General features: G+C 67.9%; 1 protein-coding gene across 1 annotated transcript in view; it reads left to right on the top strand.

Moving 5' to 3' along the window:
• The first annotated feature begins 2021 nt into the window (after positions 1–2021).
• Positions 2022–18738, top strand: part of GPSM1 (G protein signaling modulator 1) — a 21754-nt gene continuing 5037 nt past the window's right edge. Inside the window, exons 1-11 of the mRNA XM_077753160.1 lie at positions 2022–2185; positions 4335–4556; positions 5259–5394; positions 5968–6110; positions 6710–6833; positions 7027–7109; positions 7840–7995; positions 8760–8868; positions 10010–10133; positions 15136–15206; positions 15960–16136. Of these exons, the coding sequence (XP_077609286.1) occupies positions 2022–2185; positions 4335–4556; positions 5259–5394; positions 5968–6110; positions 6710–6833; positions 7027–7109; positions 7840–7995; positions 8760–8868; positions 10010–10133; positions 15136–15206; positions 15960–16136 (1509 nt within the window). The remainder of the gene's footprint in view (positions 2186–4334; positions 4557–5258; positions 5395–5967; positions 6111–6709; positions 6834–7026; positions 7110–7839; positions 7996–8759; positions 8869–10009; positions 10134–15135; positions 15207–15959; positions 16137–18738) is intronic.

Genomic DNA, 18738 nt, shown 5'->3' with positions numbered 1-18738 from the left:
TGGGGCGACCTGTTAGAGGTGTGCCCCAGGCATGAGGCACGCGACAGGCGCATCCTCAGGAGTGGGCTGGGCACCCAGACCGCACCGCCCTGCCGCCCATCTGTCCCTACCAGCTCCTTCCCCGGGTGCCCCTGGGCACTGGCCCCGGCAGGGTCTCTGGGGAATAACGGCCGGGCCCCAGCGCTCCCTGGGAGCACAACCTCAGGTGCTTTCCTGAGCCTGGTGCCCCTCCGCCGGCAATTCTGGTTCCCACCATGCTGCCCACCTGTGCTGTCCCCAAATCTCCTTGTTGAAGGGAGTCAGTGTGGCTTTGCTTTGGGGGCAACAGGAGGGGTGGGCGGGGGCCCCGGGGCCTTTGCGCAGTGACCCAGACTGTGGGTGACGTCCCTGGAGAAGGAAGACGGTGACTTATTTAGCAGCAAATGGGGCTCAGGGGACACAGCGCCCCGTTAGCCATGTGCAGCGGGTGCCGGGGCCTGGCCTGGGGACCAGCCGCGGTGGTCAGCACCGGAGGGCCCCACAGAGTCGGAGAGGCGGGGACAGGAGCCCCCGTGGAGAGCAGGGCAGTTTGGTCTGGGTGCGGCTGGGCTGGTGGCTTCTCCNTGGTCACCATGCGATGGCTGGAACAGTAAGGCTGCCCCCCAGGGAGTCGATACCTTTATTAACCGGTAAGCCGGTGGGCAGGTGGTGGGAGCCTGGGGGACAGAACCCGCCTCCCGGCCGCTGTGGTTGTCCACTGGGAAGGTTGGCCTGGTGGGCCTTGAAAGGAAGGGTCCACAGGGTGGTTGCGGCATCAGAGTGGCTCGGTGCAGGGGTGGTGGCCCCATCTGGGCAGGCAGGACCCCCACAGGCTGGTCCCAGAGGGGTGGGGTCTGGTCTGTCCTGGGGAGGCTCGAGGCCACAGGTTGACAACGAAGCCTCTGTTCCCAGGTGGGAGGGGTCCGGGTGGTGAGGCTGCTGGGGAGCTGAGAGCACGGCCTTGGGGCCCCGGACTCTGGCCAGCCCCGCCCGGAGCCCCTGACAGTGGGGTTCTGGTGGCCCTTGAGGGGGACAGGCTGTCCAGAGGCCCCAGGCAGCCCTGCAGGGTGGATGTGTCGGTCGGGGGCGGGAAGGCCAGCTTGGCAGGTGGTGTTGGGGGGCAGAGCTCTGGGGTCCTCTACCCTGAGCAGGGAGGTGCGCCTGGCCAGGCCGGCAGGGCTCGGGAGACAGGAGAGGGTGGCCTGCATTCAGGGGGGCCCTGCGGTGGTTCTGAGGGGGTGCGGCTTGGGGGTCCAGTTTGTTCATAAGGTAAGGGTGAGGAGGAGGTGATCCAGGCCCTGCCCTGTGCCCCTCAGCTGAGCTGTCCGAGGCATGGACAGGTGGCACCTCACCACCTGGACGCTCGTGCGTGCGGGCAGGCGGCTAGGCCCCCGTACCCGCCTCTGTCGTCACCTGCCCGGCTCCTCCCAAGACTCCGCCTGCCAGAGTGGGCGGGGCCTGCGGGGCCCACAGGCTGGCGCTGGCCTTGGGGTCCTATATCTGGATGGCCTTTGCCCTGGGCCCCTCACCCTCCTCGTCTTCTCGGACTCCAGGTGGTTTTAGGGAGCAAGGCCCTCCCTGGCTCCCCAGTTCCCTCTGACCCCAGAGCCAACCCCCCCCCCACCAATCTTCCCAGGGCCTAGAGCCGCACAGCCTTGGACCCTCTGCCTCCCTGAAGCCCGTTGCTGAGTGGGGCAGGGGGTCTGGAAGCAAGAGTCTCCCCGCCACCCGCCGGCCCATCCAGGCCCTGCCCTGCTTGCTGACGCTGCTGATCCCCGGCTCTGAGCTGCCCTGATCCCTTGATCCATCTCAGCCCCCAAGAGGCCCCAGACGACCTGCCCAAGAACCCAGGGTCTCCTGGAACTTAGGACGCCGGAGCCTTTAGCCCACCACTCTGGGGTGGGGGTGGGGGGCAGGGAGCCACGAGCCCGGTGTGTCCCCAGCACCTACGGCTAAGGTGGGGTGGGATTTAGCCAGCCAGGAGGGAAGCCTGGCGCCCCGCGATGCCAGCTGCCTCCGCGGAGGGCCAGCCTGTGGCCCTGAGCTTGGCAGAGAAGGCCGTGTGCAAAGTGGTGTACGGAGCCCCCCGCCCCCGCCCACTGCTGCTGCCCGTGGGCCTGGAGCTATGGCTGTATGTGGAGAAGATGCGTCACCTGCAGAGGAAGAGGTGCGGTGGGGGGGGAGGGGAGTGGGGGGCGCACCTGGGCGATGGGCGGTGCCTGGGGGGGNTGGTGCGAGGTTCTTGGGGTAAGTGGAGGGGGCGGGGCTTCCAGCCCTGGACGCCTGCCTGGTGCCTCTCCAGGGGGCCTCCTCCCGTTCCTGGGGCCCGGGTCAGACCCCCCCCCATCTGTGATTTGGGTTGGCCGCGCTGGACACCTCATCAGTGAACCCCTCACCTCTTTGGCTTTGGGCCCCAGGCCCTTCCCACACCAGAGGCCTCCTTCGAGGTGGTGGTGATGCCCGTCTCTAGCTAGGCAGGGACACCAGGGTGGGGGAGGCCGCGCCCCGAGTCCTATCTGTCAGAGCCAGCGGGGCGGGCTTGGCTCTGGAAACACCAGTGTCCCAGACCCACGCCCCAGTCCTCCCAAGTCATCAGGGCGGAGAGGTCAGTTCTGGGTGTCAGACGGTGGGGTGTGCGGCCCTGGCCGTGGGAGAGGGCTGCCGGGAGGCATCTGGAAGCCTTTCTGGGCATCATGGGTAGGAGGCCGACGTTCTGGCACCCCGCTCTCTGGGAGGCCACGCAGGCTCTGCCTGGATCTGGGGGAGGCAGGGCGGTGCTGGGGTCCTAGAGCCCACCTTCCCAGGAGGCGCGGCCCCCACCTTGGGGTCAAGGTTGGGGGCGGGCTTTGCATCAAGGGCATGTTTGGTGAGAGCGGTTGAGGAGCAGCACCCTGGATAAAACCTGTTGGTGTGTCGAGGGCTCTGTGTGTTGTCCCCCAGGAACGGCCGGTCGCTGCCGGACCCTAACAAGGCAGAGAGGGGGCAAGGGCCTGGGGGCGCATGCGCTGTTTTGCTGTGGACACTTTCAGTTACCCTGTGGGCTTTCCACGGACTCTGGGGACCTGGGTTGGCCCTCGGCCGCGCAGACCACGTCTCCCACTTTTCCAGGGGTGTGAGTATGGTCACTGGGCTCTTCCCACCACCTGCCGGGGGCCCCCCCTCCAGCTTGGGGCCCCGCTACCCCCGTCCCCACGGCATCTGTGTGCTGTGTCGTCCGCTGACTGCTCTCCCGCCCTAGGGCAGGGCAGCGGGCCAGGCCTTGAGCCTGGAGCTCACAGGACCGGCTGGAATAGGGTGGAAGAGGAGGCTGAGGTTCTGAGCGATGAAGTGTCCTACCCAGGAGCCCCCAGCAGGGAGGGCCAGAACCAGGGCCAGCCTGAGTGACCGCCAGACACGAGGCTCCCCTGACAGCCGTGTCCTGAGGGCAGCTTGCCAAAGGTCATGGGGCCCCCAGTGAACAGGGCCCAGGGTAGCAGCTGGGGGGCCCGGACCCCACCTCGGGGGCTAGCAGGGCCCAAGGGTAAGGGACGGCTTCTCTGAAGCCCCTGCCCAGAGGCGGAGGCACGAAGGGGCGGCCCAGCCTCCAGCCAGGGCGTTGGTGGTCGTGTGGGGCCCTGGGCCCGTGGACTTGGGCTGGGTTCATGGGCAGGAGACTGGAGCAGTGTCCCAGGGGTCGGGTCTACCCTGGGACACGGTTCTGTCCCACCCGCCCGCAGTAGCGCCGGGGGCGTAGGGGGAGCAGCTGTCCGTCAGGCCGTCATGGCCAGCAGCTGGATGCTTCTCAGCTCTGGGGGCTGGCTGACCCTCAGCCGTGACCCTGGAGAGAGGGTGGTGGAGCGTGGGGGGCCCCTCGAGGATGGGGGACAGGGAAGGGCTAGGGTCAGGTCCTGCCCGTGTGGCCCTGCCTGGCTCCCTGAACCTCTCTGAGCCTCGGTCGGCCTTGGTGAGGAAGGCGGGCTGTCGCGGGCCACTGCAGCTGCTCTGGGGGGTGGACATGGCCCCAGGCCCCTGGGGGGTCCCTGCCCCGGCGGCTGAGCCTTGAGGGGAGGCTGTGTTTGGAGCTTGGCCGTCGTGGGCTGAGGGTCACGGACTCGTGCGTTTGCCCGGTGCCCCTGAGCCCTGATGGTGGGGGTGTGCCGGGAGGGGTGGGCACAGGTGAGCGCCACACCGTCAGCCCCTGCCCCTGCTTCTGGGCATCTCTCCCGAGATGCGGACGTCTGTGTGCACAGGCGTGGCCTCGCCTGAGACGACGGAGGAGCACGGGGCCCCTGCCTGACCGCGTGAGGGCCAGGCTGTGGCTTCTTGTCTCTGCCCAGGATGGAGGCCTCGTGTCTGGAGCTGGCCCTGGAGGGCGAGCGCCTCTGCAAGGCCGGGGATTTCAAGGCGGGCGCGGCCTTCTTTGAGGCGGCAGTGCAGGTGGGAACCGAGGACCTGAAGACGCTGAGCGCCATCTACAGCCAGCTGGGCAATGCCTACTTCTACCTGAAGGAGTACGCCCGGGCACTGGAGTACCACAGGCATGACCTGCTGCTGGCCCGGTGAGTGCGCGGCCGAAGGGAGGGGCAGTCACAGCGGGAGTGGGGTGCTGGGTTCCCCTGACCCGCAGGTGCCCCGACCTGGGAGAGGGCGGGCTCCTGGGACGTGCCCCCAGGGGCGTGTGTGTCTGCATGCCGGTGCGCGTGGGTGTGGCCTGGTGTCCTGAGTGTGCCCCTGAGCACGTGTGCCTGTCTCAGGGACTGAGGGGGCCCCCACTTGTGTTCCTGCGCGTCTCCCCTCCGGCCTCCAGACCTTCCCTGAGCTGCTCTGGTCCCTGAATACCCTTCCTTCACTGCCCATCAGCAGCTGGACCCCCCAACCCGGGTGGGGGCGGAGCTTCTCGGGGCTCCTCCCCCAGCCCCGCCCACTGGCCCCTGCCCGGCCAGCGAGCCCCAGTGTCCTCACACCTGGCCAGTGTGTCGACAGTTATTCACACTGCCGGGCCGCCCAGCTCTCCTGGTCTCCATCCGGGCGTCTCTCTGAGCCCCAACAGCCACGGGTGGGGCCCAGCAGAGAAGTGACCCCCAGCTGGGCTCCCTGCCCCCGGGCTGCCCAAGGGTACCTCACCTGCCATAGGCGAGACCCCTGCCCAGCATGGCCCCAGTTGGCCCAGGCTGGTCCTGCCGGCCCTCGCCCGGGTTCCTGGCTGGGCTCAGCGTCCCACGCGCCCTTGGCCAGGCTCCTCACCCCTTCCTGCCCTCCAGGACCATCGGTGACCGCATGGGGGAGGCCAAGGCCAGTGGGAACCTGGGCAACACACTCAAGGTCCTCGGCCGCTTCGACGAGGCTGTCGTGTGCTGCCAGCGGCACCTGGACATCGCCCAGGAGCAGGGGGACAAGGTAGGTCAGCGCTCCCGGGCTGAGGCCTGGCCCCCCATCTTCCAGTGGGCTCTCCCTCTCACTGAGCTCCCCCAAATCTGCCAACAGCCCTGGTCGCTCCTTCCGGGTTCCGGAGGGACGCTGGGTAGCGTAGCAGCTGGAGTAGAGCAGCCAGGGACCCCGCCCCTCACCGGACACTTGACCCTCCTGCTCTGTGTGTGACCTTCCCCCCCACGGCCCCGTAAGGGAAGCACCCCCGCTTCCCTCACAGGCCCGGAAACAAGATGACTTGCCCCCGGTCACAGCTCAAGGTGTCTGGGCCTGGCCGAGAGCGCCTCCCTTCCCCCCTGCATCCGAGAGGGGCCAGGCCTGTTCCCTAGGAGGCGGCATTCGCCTGCCCTGTGCCCGGAGAGTGGCAACCACGTGCAGGCACGCCCCCACCCCTTGGGGTGCCGGGCCTACTCCCACATCCGCACTTGGTGATGGCCCCCCTTCAGGTCCTTGCCTTTGGGGAGCTGCAGGCACGGTGGTCCGGGGCCAGTGGGCTTCTCGGGGGCCGTGTCTGTAGAGGTTCAACCTCGGTGCCACCCTCAGGTCGGGGAGGCCAGGGCGCTGTACAACATTGGCAACGTGTACCACGCCAAGGGCAAGCAGCTGTCCTGGAACGCCGCGCAGGACCCCGGGCACCTGCCGCCCCACGTCCGGGAGCCTCTGCGCAGAGCCTCCGAGTTCTATGAGTGAGTGGGGCAGGCGGGGGCCCCGACGGGTGGGGACGGGGTCTGACCGGAGCGCTTTCTGAGCCACTGCGGTGGGTGTGCGACCCCGACACGGAGCACCCACTTCCGGCCCCATCACCTCTCTGCAGACCCCCGCATGGCGATGGCCAGGCCGGCTCCCCTTCACCACCCCGCCCGCCCCCGCCTTCAGGCCCCTGGGGCTTCCTGCACATAAGTCCCGCACAGCAGCGCGGAGAAGCAGGGAAACCGCCGAGCAAAAGCCATGTGTGGCGTTTAGAAAACGTGTGGCTGGAAATAGGGCCGGGGCGTTGGGCCGAGCCTCCCTGTGGGGGAGCCCTGGCGCGGGAGGACGGAGGCTGCACCTGAAAGCAGAGTGTGGGGCGGGGGAGCCCCTGACCTGAGCCTTGGAGCTCCAACAGCACCCCCTTCTAGTGGCTCCAGGGCCAGAGGGGTCCCAAGCCGCCCTCTTTCTGGGGCACGTCCCAGCGGGAGCCGAGCAGAGGCTGCCTGCTCATCGCCTGCTAGCCGAGCGGGTGGGTCACGGGCCCCTGCCTCCCTTGTGCCAAGAGGCCCCCGGCTCAGACAGATGCAACCCCCAGGAGGAATCTGTCCCTCGTGAAGGAGCTGGGTGACCGGGCGGCCCAGGGCAGGGCCTACGGCAATCTGGGCAACACGCACTACCTGCTGGGGAGCTTCATGGAGGCCACGACCTTCCATAAGGAGGTGAATGCACTGTGGGGCGGTGGGGGGGGGGCAGCGGCCTTGAGTTGTCTGGGCCTGGCGCAGGGTCCCAGGCTGCTCTCTCCGGACATGCAGCTTCGGGCTGGCCACGCTGGGCGGGGAGGCTGCACCTGCCATCCACATCGGGTCCCGGGGCTGCTCCGTGACCACCCAGGCCTCCGGTCTATGTCCTCAGCGCCTGGCCATCGCTAAGGAATTTGGAGACAAGGCGGCCGAGAGGAGGGCATACAGCAACCTGGGCAACGCCCACATNGCCCCGCCCTGCCCCTGCCCCCCCCCATCCGCCCAGCTGGAGGGAGGGGGCCACCTGGACCCCAGCCCAAGCTCAGGACATGAGCCTGACCTCCCAGCCTCCTCAGGGGCCAGACGGGGGTGGGAGGTTCTGGGCCATCCCGGAAGGGCAGACTGACAAACCCGGGTCCTGGGGCTGCCGGGGACAGGAAGGACTACGGTGCCCTTTACTCGGTAAGTGCGGCCGGAAGCCACTCTGTGCCAGGAGCACAGCTAACCTCGGCTGAGGGCCTCCCAGGAGCCGTTATTGGGGGAACCCCAGAGTGGTCTTTGCTCCCCACAGTCTCTCTGGGCTGTGGGGATAATCATTTGCATACGGACCCAGAGGGTGCAGAGCATGGGCTCCGGGGGGTCCCTGACTTGTGCCGGGATGTTCTGCGAGCCAGCTGTCTCCCGGCTTGAGGAGCAGAGCAGCGACCACCAGGCACAGACCGGGTGTTCAGCGCCAGGTCCCGTGCGTCAGGCGCCCAAGCTGGGGTGTGCTGCGCCCCCCCATCCTCCCTGCAGGGCAGAGGCTCAGGGTGGTGAGGTGACTGGCCAGTGCGTCCGGCCGTGGCCAGGCTGCAGAGAAACCCCGGTGGGATCCCGGGGCTGGAAGTCTGTGAGCAGGCAGACTGCTTCCCCCTCACCGAGCCCCCCGCCCCGGCAAGGGCTCCTGGAACCCTCCTTGTGGGGGCTGACCCTCCCCCTCTCGCAGGAAGACGCTGCAGCTGTCCCGGCAGCTCAAGGACCAGGCGGTGGAGGCGCAGGCCTGCTACAGCCTGGGCAACACCTACACGCTGCTTCAGGACTATGAGCGCGCAGCCGAGTACCACCTACGGCACCTGCTTATCGCCCAGGAGCTGGCTGACAGGTGCGCCCTGGGGACCGTGGAGGGCCGGGCAGGCCCCGAGGGCTCCGGATGGGCCCCGTGGGCCAAGCCGCAAGCTGCTTACAGCAAGGCCCTGGCCTGCCGCTGACCGCGAAGTGACTCTGAGCAGGGCGGCCTGCCTGGGCCTCAGCCTCCCTCCATCATTGGGCCACACTGCCCGCTAAGTGGGACCAGGCGAAACTGAGTGGATGCTGAGCCGGCCGCTGTGGCACCAGCTGGTTGGGGGTGGCCCCCTTGAGCCTCCCCATGTCTGCGTGACATCAGTGCCTGAGGAGACACAGGACTGAGATGCACAGCTGCACACACGGGTGTGGGGTGGGCCATGGCTGGGGCAGGGGTCTCAAAGTGACCCGCACTCAGCACTTGCTCTTGTGGGTGACGAAGGTGTTTCGGTGATGGCTATGGATTATAAGCACACACAGTGCCACGCACCGAGCAGTTCTTAATCGGTTAAACTTACATTTTGTGATTTTCACCTGAGTTGAAAGATTAATGATGCAAGGGACTGCTCCACACCCTAGGATGGAGGGAGCTGGGGGGGGGGAGGGGGAGGGAGGTGAGCCCAGGGGTGAGCCCATCGCCAGCCACTAGGGGGCGAGTGAGGCCTCGGAGGGTGGAGGGAATCACGGGGGTGAGCACCTCACCGGCCACTAGGGGGCGAGCGAGGCCCCTTGGGCTGTGCTCCCGCCCGGATGGGCCTGGCTGCCTGGGGGCTGCAGACGGGACTTGGTTTCCCTCCCTGGCAGGGTGGGAGAGGGCCGGGCATGCTGGAGCTTGGGGAATGCCTACGTGTCCATGGGGAGCCCGGCGCAGGCCCTGACTTTTGCCAAGAAGCACCTGGAGATCTCCCAGGAGGTAAGCCAGGGAGGTCTGCCCTCCCCCCCCAGCCCCTGACCGCTGCCCCAGCTGGCTCTGGAGGCCCCCCAGGTGCTGCCCAGGCCGCTTCCAACTGGACCGGGAGCCTCTGTGCGCCCTGGGCTCTAGCCTGGCCTGCCCCTCTGTCCTCTCTAGGCTGTCCGTGTGCGCTGGGCGGGGGCCCACCCACCCTCCTGCCTTCAGATGCCTGGTGGCTGCTTATCTGCTGTAGCCAGGGGTGAGGGGGAGGGGAGTGGGGCTTGCTTTCCACATGGAGTGTTAGCGTTCCTTGTGGGCAGGGCACAGCCAGCTTCTGTCCCCGATGGGACTGGGCCCGGCCGAGGTGGGAATGACCTACCACAGGCTGCTCTGGGGGGCTCTTGCCCTGGAGCCTTCAGCTGGACACCTTCCTGGGGACTGTAGATGGGGTCTTTGAAACCCTCTTACGGTGGTCAGGGTAGCCCAGAGCCGAGCATCACAGGTGACCTCCAGCCCCCTGGTTTCTAGCCTGCCTTCCTCTTACCTTCACCCCATCCTTCTCCTTGGCCGCAGCGGCATGGCCCCATCCCTCCAGCACATGCCCAGCACCTGCCCAGACCCACCACGGCCCCTGTGTGTTGTGGGTGAGACCCACAGGGGACCCCTGCCCCAGGCGGTGGGGCAGGGCGGGGAGGTTTGGGCCAGGAGAGCCCCCCCTCCTCATCGGGGCCACCAGCGGGGCGGGCCCCCAGCCCCCTGAGCATAGGCAGGGGCACGCCAGGGGCCTGCGTTCCAGTTGAGGTCCAGCCCCGCCCCGCTCAGCCTTTGGCTTGCCCCGCGCAATGCACTTCACTTCTCTGCGACGGGTCCTCCTGCTGAGCCTCTGCTCTGAGCTGGGGGTGCTGAGGGTACACGCGGGGCTCTGAGGGCCGAGGAAGGACCTGGACCAGGTCCCCTGCCCTTGGGAGGACGCTCAGCACGGAGGGCCCTGTGGGGCACAGGGCTGGCTGCTGGAGGCCCCAGCGTTCTGCGGTGTCAGGGGCGCCATCTGGGACAAACAGCAGACTGCACCCCTGGGGCACAGGGAGGCCCAGGGCTCAGTGACTGTCCCTGGGAGTCCCCCAGCCCTCCTGCCCACCAGCCTGGCCCTGCTTGGCTACAGATCGGGGACCGCAACGGGGAGCTCACAGCCCGCATGAATGTGGCGCAGCTGCAGCTGGTGCTGGGCCGGCTGAGCGGCCCAGCGGCCACGGAGAAGCCGGACCTGGCTGGCTACGAGGCCCAGGGTGAGTTCCTGGGCTGGGTGGGCAGGGGTGAGATGGGAGAGCCGCCCGGGGTGTGTGGGGTGCGGGTCGTGCTTGGACCCTGGGACAGTGCCGGGCTTCTGGGTGCTCTGCCAGGAGGTGGGCTCTGCCCCCAGAAAAACTAGCAGGGCTGCCCGGTGAGGGTGGCGGGCCCTGGTCCCGGGGGTCTGTCTGCACCACCTCTCTGCCCTGCCCTGGAGCTCCTGGGGCCGTGGGAGGTGACTGAGTGTCCAGGGTGCTTGGAGCACAGATGGGGAGCCCTGCTTCCCCAGGTCAAGTTAGGAATCTGGAGATTGGGAAGCATGGGGTATTCAGGAACAGGGATGGTGTGGGGGAAGGTGTGTCCTGAACGGGAGGCCTTTAGGCCAGTGCTTCACGGTCTCTGGGGCAGCAAGGGCCTGAAGTCACCCTGAGCCCCCCAGGTTTATCACCTCCCCAGCAGGAGGAGGAGGAGGAGGAGGAGGAGGAGAGGGGCACTGGGAGGCGGAGTCAGCCAGCGATGTTGAGCCGAGCTCGGGGTGCTAATCAGGTGAGGCCCTGGGATCTCAGTCCCAGGCTGCCTGTAGCCCCATACGGGTCAACATCGCTAGGCACCCAGGGGCAAAATGTTCCTTGCAGAGCAAATAGATAAATGGGGGGAGGGGGCACCCTGAGCTGGCTTCGCCAGTGGCTGCAGGTGGCTGTGGAGCAGGCTCTGGGCAGGGGGCTAGGTGCCCCCTTCCCACCTGCACAAACCCCAGCCTGGGGGAGGCTGGCCCTAACACCCTCATGGCTGTGTTCCTCAGGGCTACTCAACCTGCCCCAGCCCGGAGCCCATCAGGCCTGCGGAGAATGAGGCCCCGGGAAGTGGCCCCTGGCCGCAGTGGGGGGGGGGGTGCCGGGGTTTCTAACGATGCCTGTCCTGAGCAATGGGAGGCATGTGTCCCCCCCACTTGGGCTGAGATGGAAGTGTGGGTGCAAAGGTTTCTGGGACTCCCAGCCACCCTTGTTTTGGGGTGCTGTGGCTGCAGGGGGTGGGATGGAGGAGGGCTCCCCCTCTGCCCCCCACCCTGCTCCAGGATGTACAAGACGGTAGCTACCCTTTGGGCAGGGGTTTTCTGAGGGGTGGGCAACTCTGTTTGGAGCCCCTGGCCCTGCGAGGCCACCCTCTGAGACACCCAGAAGTGGGTGGGGGCAGGGCTGGGCCCAGAGGGCTTCTGGAAAGTCTCCCAGGGGAGCGTGGCCAGCTCCAGGTTCTCCGGCCATTTTCCGTCTTCTCCAAGCTGAGGAAAGGGGGGCACGTCACGGGTGGAGGGCTGGGCTGTGCCGGGAACAAGGCAGCTTCTGTCCTCCCCATGCCGGCCCCGCGGCTCTGCCCTGTGTCCAGACCCTTCCCAGCCAGGGCCCCCGGAAGCTCCCTCCCTGCCAGGCTGCCAGCGCTGGGCCACCAGCCGATGCTGGGCAGTGGCCTTTCTCCAGAGCAGCCTGCTCTGGCCCGTGGAGGCAGGTGTGGGGCCCCAGGCCCTGGGATGCGGCTGCTGAGTCTGGGCAGCTGTGGAGGAACCCCCCACTCCGGTGAGTGTAGGGGGCCAGGGCCCGGTGGACGGGGCTCCCCCGGAGTCTCCTTCAGGGGCCGCATTATTCACCCACTTTTGTCCAGTGCACACTGAGCGTGGGTGCTGGCCTGGAAACTGCCCATCGGGGGTGGGGTTGCTGCCCTTGTGTGTGTAGAGCCTGGCAGTTTGGTGGGGGAGGGTTGAAGGGGGACCAGATAAGCGCCTGGAAGGGTGTGAACCCAGCCTGGGATCTGGAGCCCAGGGAGGATGCCATAGGCTGCCTCGGGGAGGAGAGACGCCTGGGGCAGGGGCGTGGCCCGCGGGGGCGTGTCTGTGGGGGCGTGGCCCGCGGGGCGTGTCTGTGGGGGCGTGGCCCGCGGGGCGTGTCTGTGGGGGCGTGGCCCGCGGGGGCGTGTCTGCGGGGGCGTGGCCCGCGGCTGGCTCCTGGAGAGAGGCCAGGACCCAGGGGGCTTTGCTCTCCTGATAGAAACAAGGGCCCTTTATGCAGTCTGCCTGCAGCCCCCACCCCAGCACAGGCCCCAGGTCGAGTCCGGGTGGGCAGGGGGAACCTCCCTGTCCCTGCTGCCTGGGCCTGAGTCAGGCCTCCCAGGCCCCCAGGTGTCCCAAGCCCTGTTGAAGCCAGGCTCAGGGCACACCGACGGGTCCCGCAAAGGTAGCCAGGGATGATGAGTGTGTGGCAGACAATGGTAAACAAATAAATAAGGCTCGGAAATGAAGAAGGGCTTGCGGAGAAAGAAACGCCGTCCGGCTGGGTGGGAGTGACACGGGGATGCGTGGAGGCCGCTGTCTCCCTCGGCTCGGCCTCGGACACCACACACCGGCAGCTACAAAAACGGATGTTTTTTCCCTGCGGATCCAGAGGCTGTGGGCCTGAGAGCCGGGTGCCAGCGTGGCAGGTCCTGGTGACGGCCCCCTTCCCAGCACGCAGACGGGGTGCTGGCTGTGCGGTTGGAGGGGGCACCTCAGTGTCTTCTCATAAGGGCCCAGCACCATCAGCGGAGCCCTCACCCCCTCGGCCAACCCTAATCACCTCTTCAGGCCCCACTTGCTGATGCCATCATGTTGGGGTTGGGGTCTTCAGCGTGGAATTTGGGGGACATAAATGTTTGGCCCATAGCAGTGACATCTGTACAAAGACTAAAAGGGAAGGAGGGTGCGAGCCTGAGCCTAAATGGAGGAGAGCCACGCAAAGGCCCTAAGGCCTGGGGAAGGCTGGCTAGGAGGAGCACGGGGTGGGGGTTGGGGGAGCCTCTCCCCCTGTGCAAGCCCCTCCCCATGCCAGGGGGCCCTGCTGAGTGAGCTGGGTGACGATCTCACCCAGGCCCTGGGCGTCCCTGTGGCCCCCAGCATGTATAAGGGACAAAGAGAGCAGGGAGGCAGGTAGGGGGGTGACACTCAGGTCCCAGCAAGGTGAGGCGGTGAGGAGGCGTCGGATTCTGGATCTGGTTTGAAGGTGGAGCTGCCAGGAGTAGTTTGGAGGTTGAGATGGAAGGCGGGAAGGAGCTGGGGGAGGGGGGACACGGCCTAGCAGCTAGAAGGCACAGTTAGGCGGCTGAGCGGGGCAGCTGTGTGCTGGAGGGGGGGATGGGGCCGGGCCAGCCTGGTGGGGGTAGAAATGATGCTGGTCAGACTCAGGCGGGAGTGGGTTGGTGCTCAGGGAACTTTCCAGACCTTCCCCTCTGGGATGGGCGGAGCGGGAAGCCCGCCAGCGTGGCTCTGGTCTGAACGCCCCAGTGCGGGCAGCCCACTCCACACAGAGGGTGCATTTACCGGGCCGGGAGGGGATCCACCCTGGAGCCGGACACAAGCCGTGTCTCAGAGGAGCACTGCAGCCGCCGCCGCGGCCTGGGCTTGCCGGTCCAGCCAGGCGGGCCCCAGCAGACGGAGTGGGGAAGTCAAGTCAGACCCCCAGGGTGTCAGGGGGTGGCCGAGAAAGGGGTCTCCAGCCAGCCCATGGCGGGAGATGGAGCCGGGTTTTCACTGGCTGTGGTGAGTAAAGGGCCATGCACAGAGGCCTGTCGGTCCGGACAGGGCCACTCAGCTGTCCCCTCTGATACTCCCCAGGCTAGGCAGACCCCGGACACTGTGGTGTTGGAATGACCCCATGGTCCCTTCAGAGCTGCCTGTCTAATCTGGCACGGGGATGGGCAGTGGGGGCCCTGCCCCTCTCGGGGCCTCACAACACGGGGTCAGGCTGTGTGCCCAGGCTCTGGCTCCGCGCCTGTGGCCAGGGGCTATTTTCAGGGGGCCGAGGCAGACCCAGTGCAGACCATGTGGCCAAAGGGGGGTGAGGATGGGGCCCTGCTGGGGGAGGGCGGGACCCGTGGAGCTGCCTTAACGCTTCCAGGAGCTGCCTGGTGTCCCCTCCCCGGACTCCCGGGACAGCAGCCACAGAAGCCCCTCCTCTGAGATCACTGCTTTTCCACCGCAGCCTCTGGAGAGTAGAGAGCAGCTGCCCACGTGGTCTCCTACGGAGGGTGCTGGACACCGGCCCCGTTCCCGGAATCCCTGGGCATCTGGTTCCGGCGGGTCTGCACGCCTGACCTCCTGAACCGGCCCCTCTTTGGGGACTGTGTCTTGGGCAGTGGGTGTGGGCTCAGAACCGGGGCCCGGGGTGGGGGCGCGGGCTGTGCTGAGGGGCCCCTGCCTGGCCTCACTGCCGCTGGGGGGGCATATGCCCCATGCCGTCTGCTGCGGGCGTCACCAGTGGGACCCAGGGCCAGGGTGGCCTTCCCCGCGATGTGGGTGTCCACATATGCCAGGCGCCACAGGTGCTCCCCACGGGCTCCTCTGTGCTGCCTACGACATGCCTGCGGGCTCGGCCTGACGGCGGCACTGCGCTTGAGGGGGGGTGATGGGTGCAGGGTCCAGTGCTGCCAAGACATGACCCCTGGGGCATCGGGCCAGGCTAGAGGCCTTGCTCGCTTCACCCAGCCTCACGCGGCCCCCCAGTTGGACGAGGGGCCCCGGGGGTGCCCGGGTGGAGCCCAGTACATGCCTGCAGGCGGAGGGCGCTCAGCACCCCGGGCTGCCCGTGTGCATGCAGGGTGAGTGGTGAAGGGAGTCCTGTAAGAGCAGGCATGGGGGCAGCTGGGCGGGATCTGAGGCTCCATCTGCACGGAGCTAGGAGGAACATTCCAGGAGAGGAAACCGTGACCTAAGGCAGGTGGGAAGCCCCGCGCGGGCGGGGGCAGAGGTCCTAGACCTGACGGGGGGCAGCACAGCCAGCCCCCTGCCGGCCCCCCGGCCCCCGACCTCCACGCCTGGCTGTCGTCGCTGGGGCGCACCAGGTCACGCAGACCCTCTATTTGCTTCCTGGGGGCCATGAGGTTGGCGGTTCGTCTGCGGGCCCCAGGGCGCACCGGCCTGGCCCCGGGCAGCTCTGGGCGGGGGGTCGGCCCTGGGCTGACCGGGCCCCTGCCTTCCAGGCGCCAGGCCCAAGAGGACGCAGAGGCTGAGTGCCGAGACCTGGGGCCTGCTCAGGCTCCCCCTGGAGCGGGTGAGTGCGGCTGAGGGCGGCGGCCGGGGCCCGTGGGGGCCGGGTGTGGGCAGCAGGGCGATGAGGCGGGTGTAGTGGGTGCTGGACTCTCCCACCCCAGCTTCCGTCTGTACCCCGTCGTCGCCATGGGGGACAGCACACTCTCTCTGCAGCCCGAGACCCTGGACTGGCCATCTGCCCCCAGAGAGGCCCCCACCAGGCCCCGCTTCCTCCCACTTCACCCCGGGGTCTCGCCAGCCATGTCCGCCCGGGGGACAAGCCACAGTCCTCACACACTGCAGGCCCCCAAGCCCCCAGCCCACCACAGTCCCCAGTGTCCCATCCATTCCCCTGGCCCGTCTGCTCCCTGTCCACTGAGACTGCCCCGTGGGGAAGCAGAGCTGTTACTGGGGGGGGGGGGCTCTGGGCCCACTCTGTGCCTGCCGGAGGTGGGTGCTCTGCAGCCCTGCGGGAGTGAGCTCCCCTCTCTGAGCTGCTGGCTCCCAGGGGTGCACTGGGTTTCCTTGCGGGTGCCCTTGGGGAGGTCTGTGGTGGGACAAGGCTCAAGGCTGCTCAGTGGGGGGTCAGCCTCCTTGCCTCAGGCTCTCTTCCCCCTCCCTGAGGCACCTTGGTGCCCGGGTGTGCCTGGGAGACAGGGCCACTGCACCCACCAGCCCCCCCACCCCCACTCCTGCTCAGGGTCCTGGGGTGGGAGCATCGGTTGGGGATGGCCGGCAGCCCCCACCCATGCCTGGCCTTCCTCCCCCTCCCCAGGAGCAGAATGGAGACAGCCACCAGGTGGGGGAGTGGCGGGGGCCGGGCAGGGACATGCTCCCTCTTCCCGTGAGGAGCAGGAAGTACCAGGAGGGACTGGAGACTGCTGAGAGGCCCCGCGAGGGCGGCCACTCCCCGCTGGACAGCGCGGACGTCCGGGTGCAGGTGCCTCGCACGGTAGGCGACCTCTGCTTGGGCGCCATCCCGAGCTGCCGATCTGGGCCACCCCCGGGGTCAGAGGCCGTGGCCGTGTTCTGCCCCAGGGCCTGGTGGGCACAGCGCCTATCGACGGCGCGGGACACTCAGTGCAGAGCGCGCCCTGCCAGCCGCGTCCGGCCTCTGCACGGCCCTGGCCACTGAGGAACTGGACGGGAGGCCTTGTGGATGGGGCTCTGGAGGACGGGCTTGGGGGATGGCCCGGCCAGCGGCCCTGCCCCGGGTGCACAGCAGACAGAGCCGGACAGACTGATAGATGGGGTGCGGGGGGACGGCTGATGGGCGGGTGGTCAGACAGATGGGGACAGAGGGAAGGGGCCTCTGCTGCCTGGCAGGGGTCTCACTGTGTCCCGGAGGCCGGGCTGGCCTGTCTGGGCTGTTGGAAGCTGATCGGGGTCAGGGTCGCACAGGCCACAAAGCCCCGCGAGCCCAGGTTCAGCAGTCGGTCCCCTCCCCACGTGCGGAACGCCTGGGTCTAAAGCTCTGGGAGTCAGTCTAAAAATAATTTCCTCTGAGGGCTTAATCAGCACCTTCCCAGCCTTTGAGGGGCGTGGGCGCCGCGCTGGTATTCTTAGCCACAGATGGTGGCTTTGCACCGTCTTTCCCACGGGCCTAGGGGGCCTCTGCCGACCCCACTCGACCCCGGCGCTGCCCGCCAGCCAGTCTGTCCGTAGAGTGAGAGGCGAGGGTAGGGGCCACCACTCAGGCCAGACACTGCCCACACCCTGTGTTTGGGGCCCCCAGCCCATGAGGACTTGGTGTGACTGGGTGTGGTCGAGACTGGGCTGGCCCTGAAGGCCGGGGTCCATCCAGAAAGGGCCTGGCAGGGGAGGACCCCCAGGTCCCAGGGAGCCGCGGTGGGCTTTGGAACAGGACAGCCTTCTCCACGGGGTTCCCTGGCCCTAGTCGCGTCCCTGTCGCTGCTGGCAGGGGCCGGTGGGGGGGCTTCTACCAAACAGAAACTGTAGCCAGTGCTCATCAGCCATAAGAGGGGAAACTGAGGCACAGGGCAGCAAAGAAGCTACCCTGAGGGCACCCAGCTAGGAATGGCGGAGCTGGGCTCCCAAGGCCACGGTCGGCTCCTGGGAACCCTGCTCATCCCCTCTGAGAAGGTAGCTCGGCCTTGGCCGTGGGGGCGCCTCTGGAGGGAATTCCCATGAGTGCTAAGCCTGGCCCCAGGGGGAGGCCCGGACCCACACCTCCCCCTGCCCTGCAGCCAGAACTGCTGGTGGGCCCTTCCGGGGGCTCTGAGAGGGCCCCGGGGGCTCCCCCTCCCCCCTTCTGCCCTCGCCCCCAGCCAGTTTCCCCACATACCCCAGGGCTGCCCCCCCACTTGGCCTGGGCAGGCCAGAGGCCAAGACTCCACAGACCTCCCTGTGCAGGGAGGGGACCCTGCAGGGAGCTGTTGCGGGGGGGGCGGGGGGCCAGGGATGGCCGCCAGGTCCCTGGGAAAGTGCAGCATCCCGGCGGCTCCCTGCTGGCCTCAGTAGCCTGGGGAGTCAGGGCCCAAGAAAGAGGCTGACTCGGCTTCCTTTCAGAGCTGGGCCTCCGTCAGCAGGAGGATGGCTTTCCAGATAGGCTCTGTCCCTGTCCCACTCGGCCCTCTGGCGTGACCACTCCCCACCCCCACTGGCAGCCCAAGCCGGATCCCTCTGTGTCTGCAGCTCACGCGCGCGCGTGTGTGTGTGTTTGTGTGCGGGAGTGGCCGAGGGAGCAAGTGAGTGAGTGAGTGCAGGGGGGGAGGGGCGGGGACGGCCCTCCGCCGGGTCCTATTTAAGTGCGGGGCGCCACATAGCGGAGCACCCACAGTGCATAGCATTTGGCGTCTGGTTGCTGCTGCTGGACGGAGCTGCGTGCCCAGCGTGAGTGTGGGGTCCCTGGCACGGGGTGGCGCAGGGAGCACAGGGGCCGTGCCAAGCAGGATGGGGGCAGAGTGGAGGTCTCCTGGGCTGGCATCTCTGTACCCGTCCAGCCACCTCCCCTGCCCTGCGGGGCCTGGGAGCTCAGGAGCCCCAACCAGCAGGCTGGGGGGCTGGAGAGGGGCAGCCCTGGCCCTGGGGGGGCACTCCAGCGGGAGGGGCTCAGAGACCCTGGGACAGAAGGAGCCAGAGGTGGGGGGCAGAGGAGTGGTTGGGGGCATGTCCTGTTAGCACCCAGGGCGCCATCCTAACTGAGGGGCGGGGCCTCCTGCTGTTTGGAGCCTCACCCCGTGCACCTGTGGCCTCAGCCCCAAACCCCCCAAACAAGGGAAGTGCCAGCCCTTCACAGGTGGCCGGGACGGCTCTGCCGTGGGGGCGTCTCTGGATGGCCCTGAAGGGCCCTGTCAGCCCAACACTGGCTGCTGTGGTTGGGGGGACTCTGAGAAGCCTCTGGGCAGAACCCCCCCTGCTTCAGGTGTGCACGGAGCCCCGAGCTCAGCGCACGGGCGGTTGGAGGAGCACTGGCGGCCCGTGTGTCTGGAGGAGGGGCCCCAGGGCTACGCCCTCCGGCCCACAGTCCACCTGTGGCGAGATGCCAGGGTGGGGGGCCAGGAGCAGCGACTGTCCCCCGCGGTGGGCTGGTG

This window comes from Crocuta crocuta, unplaced genomic scaffold (genome assembly GCF_008692635.1).
Source record: "Crocuta crocuta isolate KB4526 unplaced genomic scaffold, BGI_CrCroc_1.0 scaffold971, whole genome shotgun sequence".
NCBI lineage: Eukaryota > Metazoa > Chordata > Mammalia > Carnivora > Hyaenidae > Crocuta > Crocuta crocuta.
The sequence above is the reverse complement of the archived record's forward strand: the minus strand, read 5'-3'. Positions and strand labels throughout refer to the sequence as shown.